This window comes from Mustela nigripes, chromosome 2, assembly GCF_022355385.1.
Source record: "Mustela nigripes isolate SB6536 chromosome 2, MUSNIG.SB6536, whole genome shotgun sequence".
Classification (NCBI taxonomy): Eukaryota; Metazoa; Chordata; class Mammalia; order Carnivora; family Mustelidae; genus Mustela; species Mustela nigripes.
In genome coordinates, this window is record NC_081558.1 from 216035495 (window position 1) to 216045304 (window position 9810).

Below are 9810 nucleotides of genomic sequence, written 5' to 3' on the forward strand. Positions count from 1 at the left end.
TGGGTGGATGGTTAGGTAAATTGGTGAGTGGGTGGGTGGATAGAAGGTTGAACGGGTAGTGGTTGGATGGATGGATGGACGGATGGATAAACGGGAGGATGAATAGATGGGTAGATGGAAGGTTGAATGGGTGGTGGATGGATGGGTGGATTAGTAGGTAGGTGGGTGGGTAGACGGATGGATAAATGGGACGGCAGATGGAGGTGAGTAGGTAGTGGATGGATGTGTAGATGGATGGGTAGGTGGGTGGATAGAAGGTTGGATGGGTGATAGACAGAGGGGTGGACAGACTGGCAGCTCCTGTTGCTTTACAAAGAAGGACAAGGTTGATGTTCTCCTTCTCCTTACTTTTTTCTAGCTTTATGTCCTCAGTCAAGGGCAATGTGTGTACCGGGGAAAAGTCTCTAATCTCGTACCATACTTGAGAGATTTAGGTCTGAACTGCCCAACCTATCACAACCCAGCTGATTTTGGTAAGTAGAACCTTGACAAAAGGGCTCTTTTCCACTCTTGGTGAGTTTCTGCTTTTACCTGACACCCCCAAATCTGGAATTCCTTGACTATTGCACATGTGGCTCCAGTGCCGTCCTGTGGTGGAGCTTTTAAAAGCAGATTAGAGATTTTCCCTCCTTCAGAGAAGATATCTAGGACCTAGAACAAGGACACTGTTGTTTGGAGCTGTTTTTCCTAATGCTTTGTATGTTAGGTTTCTGATTTAGAGGAAGGTATTTCTGAAAATAAATAACCTTTGAAAATAAAAAATGACCCTTTCACATTGATAATTGAGTCATTAAAATGCGGATTTAAGTTTCCACCAAACATAACGAAAAGGTGATGCTCAGAGTCTGGAAACCAAGTTGATGGTCTGAGCTCCTCCTCTTGGACTGGCTGTCTCGGGGTTGGCAGCCAAGCACACTGTGTCTGGGGCCCTGAGATGTAGGAGCCCACCCCAGGGCTCAGTTTGCCCTGGTGCGGTCCCCAGGCCTCTCTCCTGGCCATGCCCTCCAGGGTGTTGATGCCGCTGCTGCTGGCTATCCCTTTTCCCCATCCATTGGGGCTCTGGGCCCAGCACCCCTTCTCCACACCGTGCCCCATACATCTATCAGCAAGCCGCACAACCTCTCCAGGCTATGTCTCCAACACCAAGTCTCCTTCACCAGGCTCTGCAAAGCTAGGGAGCCTGGCAACCCTCCTGCCTTCTCTTTCTCTCAAGCTTCATATTCACTAGGCCGCCAAGTGCTTGAGACACCCCCACCCAGTCCCGTTCCTCCACCTCGGCCTCTTGCTGGGGCCCAGTCTCTGCCAGCACATTCTGCCTGCCCATGGCTGTTGCAAGGACACCCCACGAGCTGGGTGGTCTAAATCGGCAGAAATTCATCCTCTCACAGCCCTGGGGCTGGAAGTCAAGGTGTGGGCTGGGCTGTGCCACCTCGGAGGGCTCTCGGGGAGGGTCCTTCCTGCTCCTCCAGTTCCTGGGGGCTCCAGTGTTCCGGGGCTGGTGGCTGGGCCACCCCAGTCTCTGCCTGTGTCCTCACGTGGCTTTTTCCTCTCTGTCTCTGGGTGAACTTTCCTCCTCTGGTAAGGACACCACTCACAGGACCCAGGGCCCACCCTAAACCTCGGACGGTTTCATCTCAAGACCCATAATAAATGAAACCTGCAAAGAGCGTTTTCCAAATAAAGCCACATTCTGAGGTTCTAGGTGGATGTGAATGAGGGAATGGGACCAGACTCTCTCCCCCATGGTTCCTCCCAAACACCCGGCCACAGCACTGCTGGATTCCACAGCTCTCCAACGTCATCCCCCAGATTGTGTTCCAGGAGACACTGTTCCCAGGCCAGGCTCCATCTTCTGAGAAGTGGGTCATGATGGGGGGGTGGGCACACAGTGGACAGGAAGGGGCCCGGGGGAGGGGGGCCTCATCTAAAGAGAGGCTTTGACATGTCGCAAAGGCAGTGGGTAGAGCCAATGACTGTCGCACACTCGTTCCCCAGAGAGAGAGGCAGGTGGGAACAGGCCACAGAGCAGGGGTGGAGTGGGGAGGTCCAGGGCCTGCAGAAGAGGAGAGGACGGAGGGCGTAGGAAACCGGGCACATGGGACTGAGGGAAGGTCTCGGGAAGGGAGCTGCTGCGTGCCCTCTGCGTCCCCAGAGGGAGGGCAGGAGGGGAGGGGAGAGGGGCGATTCGGAGCACGGTAGAGCAGGGTGGGCACGAGTGAGCAGGTGGGCCGGCCATGCTGGGCGTGTGTGACGTCACGGACGGTGACGCTCTCCTGTGGCAACACGAGCTGGTCTATGACAGACTCGAGGAGGGCTTGGCTGCCCCGGGTCAGGCTCAGGAGAGCAGATAGCTGCTGTGGCCAGAGGGCAGGGCCCAAATACTGAGGCCGGGGACTTTGGGCTTCAGCACGAAAGTCAGTGAGGGGAGGGGCCGTGGGAAGGAGGCGTGGGAGACCGCAGGTCGGGGGAGGGGCGGAGAGGCAGTCGTGTGGGGTGTGGAACCAGGGGCCACAGAGAGGCCGTGGGATCCAGAGACGGGGTCAGCAGAGGACACCCTCCCTGGGGATCAGGAGGTGGGGCTGAGGGTTCCAAGCCCGCTGGAGGCCATGGGCCACTCTCCATGGTCCTGAACCACTGTCACTGCGGTCATCCCCCCTGAGCCCACAGGGACACGCAAGCCCCCTCCTGCTCACCCATGGTTGAGCAGGCTCCGATCCTGGGGCTTGGATGCCCGAGGCAGGGGTTCACTCACATCAGTGGGTGAATAAGTTCACAGACGCACAAGCTCGTTCCCTCTGACTCCCTGGCATCACCATCTGAATTCGCATTTTTAGGGTCCTGACGTCATCCCTGCCCTTGCTGGGGGTTTTAGAGCCGACGAAATGTGGGTTGAGGAATGGTCTCATCCTATCACAGAGCACCCCTATAATCTGTTAAAAGGACTCCCGCGAGGCTCACGGCCATGTTGTTGCAAATCGACCAAGGCCTGGGTTCACGTTAGCCACAGGGGCGCTCCTTCCTGGGGGGTGTGGCGGGTAGCCGGGGCGGGGGGGGTGTGGGGGGCGCTGGGACTGACCCGTGTGTGTCTCCCGCAGTCATGGAGGTCGCGTCCGGCGAGTACGGTGATCAGAACGGCCGCCTGGTGAGAGCCGTCCGGGAGGGCATGTGCGACTCTGAGCACAGGAGGGAGCCTGGGGGGGACGCCGAGGCGAACCCTTTTCTTTGGCACCGGCCCTCTGAAGAGGTAAAGCAGGCAAAACGATTGGAGGGGTCTAGAAAGGTAATGCAACGCCCCGGCCCCCGCGGGACGGCTGCCCCTTGCACCCTGCCGCCTGGGGGCTCTCGCTCGGCCGCGGGGCGCTGCGTGCAGGGCTGGCGGCTCACGGCCCCCCTCCCCGTGTGCGCCCGCAGGACTCCGCCTCCATGGAGGGCTGCCACAGCTTCTCGGCCAGCTGCCTCACGCAGTTCTGCATCCTCTTCAGACGGACTTTCCTCAGTATCATGAGGGACTCGGTGAGGCTGGGGGCCGGCGTTCTCTCAGGGCTGAGGGAGGCGCAGGCGGGGTTCCGCTGTGGTCGTCCTGGCTGAGCTCTCGGCTGCTTTCCCTGCCTTTGCACCGGTCAGCTTTCCATCCATGGTGCTGCTGTGACAAACACCCCCGGGGGCTCTGACAGTGAATTCAGGTCACGCTGGTGTTCTGTGTTGGCAGCAGCGGCTGGTGGCCCTGCCCCCCATGTCTCATCCTGGGACCCCGAATGGAGACACGGCTCCTTTTCTGGAACTTGGCAAAGGGCAGCCTGTCAGAGTTCCCACTGGGGTGGCAAACCCTCTCGGGCTCGCTTGCCTCTGGCCGAGCCCAGGGGGGACTGTGCTCCTGTCTCCAGGACACAGGGCGCCGGCCAGAGGGGGGCGAGTGACCAGCAGCCATGATCCTATCCACCCATCTTAGTGGACAACCTGGCAGGCCCCCTGCTGGGGAGGGCTCAGTGCCCTGCGGGGCCTTTGGGAACTGCTCTGAACACTGGGGGGCTTGTAGCTGCCCAGGCCAGAGCGCTCCAAGGAGAGGCTTCGGGTGTGTCCATTCTCTGCCCCCCAGCACTGTTTCACCCGGCCCCTCTTCTGAAGGCAGACCAGGCAGACCACCCTTCCTGCTTTTCGTGAAGGGGATTTAACAGAGAATAATAGCGATTGCTTCTGGTGTGTGTGTGTGTGTGTGTAAGTTGGTTTAGGGTCAGGGCTTGTTTTTCTAGAGGAGAAATCAGGTGCCAGTGCCTTCCTCGGTCTCTGCCCCACCCCCGCGCACTCAGTGGGAACCGTGTCTGCCCCCAGGTCCTGACGCACCTGCGGATCACGTCTCACATCGGAATCGGCCTCCTCATCGGCCTGCTGTACCTGGGGATTGGGAACGAGGCCAAGAAGGTCCTGAGTAACTCCGGCTTCCTCTTCTTCTCCATGCTGTTCCTCATGTTCGCAGCCCTCATGCCCACCGTTCTCACGTGTGAGTGCCGACCCTATGCCCACCCAGCACCGGGGGACCCCGGTCAAGGCTCGGCCCATAGTTGAGTTTTCTGACACAGAATATCTTGGTTCTTCAAAGTATCATTTTCTCTGTTGACAGGGATGATCATATTTTCTCTTAGACAACAAAATACGTACCATGTTTCAGCCAAAGGAATTAATCACTAATGGGGAAACTATAACCACTGTGGAAGGCTGACAAAAGAGAGATTCCCAAAGTGTTCTAATCAGGAACCCCTGAAATCTTACTCTTTAGCTGTTACCCCATTCGCTCATTAGGCATCCTGCTGTGGTCGAAATTTGTGAGTGAATAAGGCTATTTTAGATGGATTCCCACACAGTTCCAGATTATTTGCCGAGCACACGGCCCTTGCTCACTCGGGCTGACCATAAACTCCATAAAATTTGCCCCAGTGTCGCCTCCCTAAATGGCCCTGAATGCTCAGGACCAGCTGGGGGGGGGGGGGGGTTCTTGCCCGTGGGAGGAATCACACTGCTTCGCCGTCGGCTTAGCAGGAAATACTTGTGCCAATCACTACAATAGTGTTCAGTGTCGGAGCAGAGGTTCTCCGCTCTTCGATTGTCCCGCTGGTGACCCTTTGGGTTATAAACACGGTCACGGTTGGAGGTTTTCCCAGGCCGGTGCGTGGGTCCGCAGGTCTCAGCCCCGCCTCCGAGGGCCGTGCAGGCCGATGCCCCGCGCCCTCTCCAGCTCCGCACATGCGCGCCTGCGGGGAGTCCTGGCTCGCGGGGCGCGTGGGCCTGACCCCTTTGCCCTCCGTCTGTCTCCTAGTTCCCCTGGAGATGGGAGTATTTCTTCGGGAACACCTGAACTACTGGTACAGCCTGAAGGCCTACTACCTAGCCAAGACCATGGCCGACGTGCCTTTCCAGGTGTGGTAGCGGAGGGCGCGCTCCCCGCACTCCCTGCGGAGGGGGACGCCGCGTCCCGGGGGCTGACCGGCCGTGTGTTGCAGATCATGTTCCCCGTGGCCTACTGCAGCATCGTGTACTGGATGACGTCGCAGCCGTCCGACGCCGTGAGGTTCGTGCTGTTCGCCGCGCTGGGCACCATGACGTCGCTGGTGGCGCAGTCCCTGGGTCTGCTCATCGGAGCCGCCTCCACGTCCCTGCAGGTACCAGCGGAGGCGGGGCGGGGGGCGGGCCGGTGCAGCTGGGGCCCCTCCCCCCCCAAACATAGCCGCCTCCTCTGCCCTGACCTCCCAGCCCCGGCTCAGCAGGTCAACGCCCAGGGAAGGAACTGCCGGGCGGGTCAGGGCTGGCGCGCTGAGTGCAGCAGGGGCCCGTGGCTGGCTTCGGTGCCTGCCAGGCGCTGCTCCCGGTGCTTTCCTCGTCCTAGCTCACTGCGCCTCGGACACCCCATGAGCTAGGGCGGTGCCATTCCCATTTCACAGTGGGGGAGACTGAGGCCCAGAAAGGGAACATGGTCGGGTCAGGGGCTGCCCTGGCTCCGAGTCCAAGCTTTCAACGCCTATGTTCTGTTGCCTCTGAGGGATTCGTTCTGCTGTCCCTTGGCCCCCCGAGGGCAGCCTGTGCCCCTCCCCTGCCCTAGGGCTTCACGTGCCCCCAGCCTGCCCAAACCCGCACTGTGGCGGTTTCAGGGTGCCCTGGGCAGCTCGTCCCCCAAAACAAAGCCACACTCTGGTGAACCGAATGTCCGCCAGGCCTTCCCGCCGCTGCATGTGATGGACCCTACGTTCCTGTCTTCAGAGCCCCCCCCCCCCCCACTCACTGATGGCTTAGCCTCCAGGGGGTCCCCTTCTCTGGGGACAGGCATAGCAATGTGTGCATGGGACAGCCGTGGAGAGCGCTCCACCCACCAGCTGCCCAGAGGGCCTGGGAATGGTGCCCACTGCCTCTTCCTCCCTCGGACACGGTGGCAGCACCCGGCTCTCTGCTCCCCCAGCTGCTGTGCCACAGCCTTGTCTCGGTTCACCTTGGCTTCTGCCCCCTGCGGGAGGCTCTCTCTCTTCACCCACCCCTGCTGGGGCCCTCTGCTCTCTGAGTGGGATGTCCCAGCCCCTCCCTGTGCAGAGACAGGCTGCAGGCTGGAAGAGAGGGGCTGCTCAGTGCTGTCCTGGCCTTCAGTGACCAGCCTGGAGCCCTGGCCCTTTCCCAGTTGCTGGTGACTCTTCCCCATACACCTGGGATATGGCCTCCCAGGGACACCTGAAGAAACCGGGTGGGAGTCCCAGATGCTGCCCCTGAGCACGTCCCCCGTATGTCTCCCCAGGTGGCGACCTTTGTGGGGCCCGTGACGGCCATCCCTGTCCTCCTCTTCTCGGGGTTCTTCGTCAGCTTCGACACGATCCCAACTTACCTGCAGTGGATGTCCTACATCTCCTACGTCAGGTAGCGTGTGTGGGGTCCCGGATCACTCGGGAGCTCTATGTGGACAGAGGGAAGGGACAAAAGTCACTTCCTAGCCCCCAGCTGAAGGGCCTGACCCCAGCAGCATGCTTGCCCCATGAAATCGAGGCTGTTGGTGCCTTTCATTTTCTCCTAAGTCTGGTGTGTCTGCACCCCGCCTCCACACACACGCACACACACACACACGCACACAAGAATTAAATATAGCAGTTTGTGCCTTGAAGAAGCTGCGGTGGACCCCGCGTTCTGCCCATTTCGGAGAGCTGCTGTGGGGGGCGTGTTTCCATCTCACGATCCTCGTCCCTCTCTGGAATGAACAGCACTCAAGCGAGGTTCCGACTGTGTAAATCCCGTGGAAACCAGGTCCTGTTTTAAACATCCTAATGTCTTTGAACGAGAGCATCCTGGCCCCTTGGTGCCGAGTGCTCAGGCCTGTCCTCTCTGCCCCGGGTCCTGTCACGCCGGCCCTGCCGGGCAGGGCTCATCTCCAGAGCTCTTCTCCCCCAGCCCCAGCGATCCCATGTGACACACAAGAGCCAAAGTTGGGAACAAGCTTTCTTTCTCTAGAACGTCAGTTCAGACCCAGATGTATTGTTCAGGAAAACAAAATCAAAACAAAGTGGCTGTACAGAGTTTCAGCAATCTGTGTGTGTTCCAATGCCAAGAAATCAGAAACCCATGTCTTTCTTCTCAAAATTGGTGTTTTTGTTTGGACACTCTAGGGCTGGACCAGAATGAGAGACGACAGCACGGCAGGGTTTTACTGAAACGCTCTCTAGCCCTTGGAAGGCTATTAGATCCTTTATTATATCGAACTGTGAGAGAGTTTGTCATCTCAGGCAATCAAAGAGCCTTCCAATTGGTTTCCTCCACTGAACAAATAGCTCCTACCCATTCCGTTTGGTTTTGTGGGTGGAGGCTCCGGAGGAGATAAAAATCGGGCAAACCTCATCCACGCCGCGGGATGTGTTTATCTCTGGAGGCTGCTGCGTGGCTGGGAAGCAGTTGTGTGAAGACGGGTTTCGGGGACAGAGCATGGCCACGCTGTGGATCACGGATGGCGTGGAGTGTGCTGTTTCCCTCTGCAGATGGAGGCAGGCGTGAGGGCGTGGGGTCCCCTGGCCGTGGGGAGGGCCTGGCTAATGGCCGGAACATTCCTCTCTAGGTACGGATTCGAGGGGGTCATCCTGTCCATCTACGGGCTGGACCGAGAGGACCTGCACTGCGGCGTCGATGAGACGTGTCACTTCCAGAAGTCGGAGGCCATCCTGAGGGAGCTAGACGTGGAGGACGCCAAGCTCTACCTAGACTTCATCGTTCTGGGTATTTTCTTCATCTCCCTACGCCTCATCGCCTATTTCGTCCTGAGATACAAAATCCGGGCAGAGAGGTAAAAACACCCGAGCTCCAGGAGACACGGACATAGACATCGTGGCCCAGGGCCCCTGCGGAGCCGCGGGGGCCGCTGCCGCTACCCAGCCCCCGGCGGTGCGTCCGTCTGCGGGCGTTGTGCCGCCCGTGTCCGCGCCCGCGCCTCTCTCCTCTCCCTTTCCAGCTTCACCTGGGAAGAAGGTGTAGAAAGGTGTCGCGTCCTCATGCAGAATTTCACCCCGTGGAGGCCAGGCACGCAGAAACCGGCAGCAGAGCCGCAGCCGGGGGGCCGGGGAGGAAGGAACCGCACCAGGGACAGCCCGGTCTCGGGACGGTCGCTGTCGTCCTGCGGTTCTGCTGCCGCCTCCGGGGAGAAGTCCATTTCCAAGCCAAAAGCCGATAACTCTCATTCCTTTTAAGAAACTGTATCTTTTTCGTACTTGTTAAAGGAAATTATTCAGGGTAAATAACACACTTTGCTTAGAGACACGAGGGGCTTAACTAAGGCGCGGAGCTGGTCTCATTTTCAGGCAGAACTGGGGAAAGATGCGGCGCGGTCCCCGGCAGGGAGAAGGCTCTGGGGCTGCACGTGCTCCCAAAAATCGAACAGAAAGCTGGAGGGTGGCATTGGCCAACCTTCCCAAAGTTTTTTTTCCTCCGTCACCCTGCCCCGTGCTGCTTATTTTAAGCAAAAATACATTGTTTATTTCTTCCTAACTTTCTGAACACCTTAATTTCGCCTAAAACGTGTCTAGAAGATGAGCCTTGTTGATTTCTTGCACACATGTCCCTCTCCTCTCGTGTCACGTCGTCTACCTCCGCGGGAGCCGGGAGAGCTAGGCAGGTGGCAAAACCAGGGTGGCCGGGGAGGGCCTCGGGGCGCCACAGGAAGGGAGCCACCAGCACGGGGGGGGGCGGTGCCCAGACCTCGCGGCCTCCAAGGCCTTACAAGCAACTGGCGCAGTCTGCGTAGCCCAGGCTCCTGTGGCGTGTTCCGACGGTGCACGGGATTGTGTGCGAGGCCACCTCCCGAGCCCAGTGTCTGTGACATCCCTGCCTTCTCGGTGCTGAGCCCCTGCTGATGTCACAGACCAGAAGCTCCTTCTTCCCAGGGACAAAGTCACAGAACAAAATCCCTGTGGGGCAGGAGTGGCGGGCGCACCTGCGGGGTAACCTGCCTCCGGCTCGTGTCCTGATGCCGTGTGCCTGTCGGCTGTCAGAGGCCGTGCGGCCCAGCAGGAGGTCAGAGGAGGCCAAGGAGGAAACTGGAGTAGCCTCCACTTGGAATCTCCCTGCCCGGGGGCGGGGGTCTCCCAGGGACAGCCTGTTTTCGTGGGCGCGCTCAGGCCCTGTCTGAGCCTATCTCCTCCGCTATGAACAGTAGCACGGCTGTCACCCCTAAAGGCGTCTTTGACTCCCCAGTTCTGTTCCCAAAACTTCTGTTTCCCACTTTAAAGACAATGGAAAGGGCCCCGTTTTACTCACACACAGATTTGACAAATGCTCAGCAACCCTTTTTAAGCCTTCGTC

At 59.0% G+C, this 9810-nt stretch overlaps 1 protein-coding gene across 6 annotated transcripts in view; it reads left to right on the forward strand.

The window, feature by feature from the left end:
• ABCG1 (ATP binding cassette subfamily G member 1) overlaps positions 1-8997 on the forward strand; it is a 65358-nt gene extending 56361 nt beyond the window's left edge. For 4 of the 6 annotated variants that reach the window (XM_059392404.1, XM_059392403.1, XM_059392401.1 and 1 more), the window contains 8 exons: positions 359-473; positions 3096-3280; positions 3412-3513; positions 4330-4498; positions 5312-5412; positions 5496-5654; positions 6773-6891; positions 8075-8997. In XM_059392404.1, the coding sequence (XP_059248387.1) occupies positions 359-473; positions 3096-3280; positions 3412-3513; positions 4330-4498; positions 5312-5412; positions 5496-5654; positions 6773-6891; positions 8075-8303 (1179 nt within the window). In that variant the 3' untranslated portion in view covers positions 8304-8997. The remainder of the gene's footprint in view (positions 1-358; positions 474-3095; positions 3281-3411; positions 3514-4329; positions 4499-5311; positions 5413-5495; positions 5655-6772; positions 6892-8074) is intronic. The other 2 variants (XM_059392402.1, XM_059392400.1) reach the window with 1 other exon arrangement.
• Positions 8998-9810: the final 813 nt, after the last annotated feature.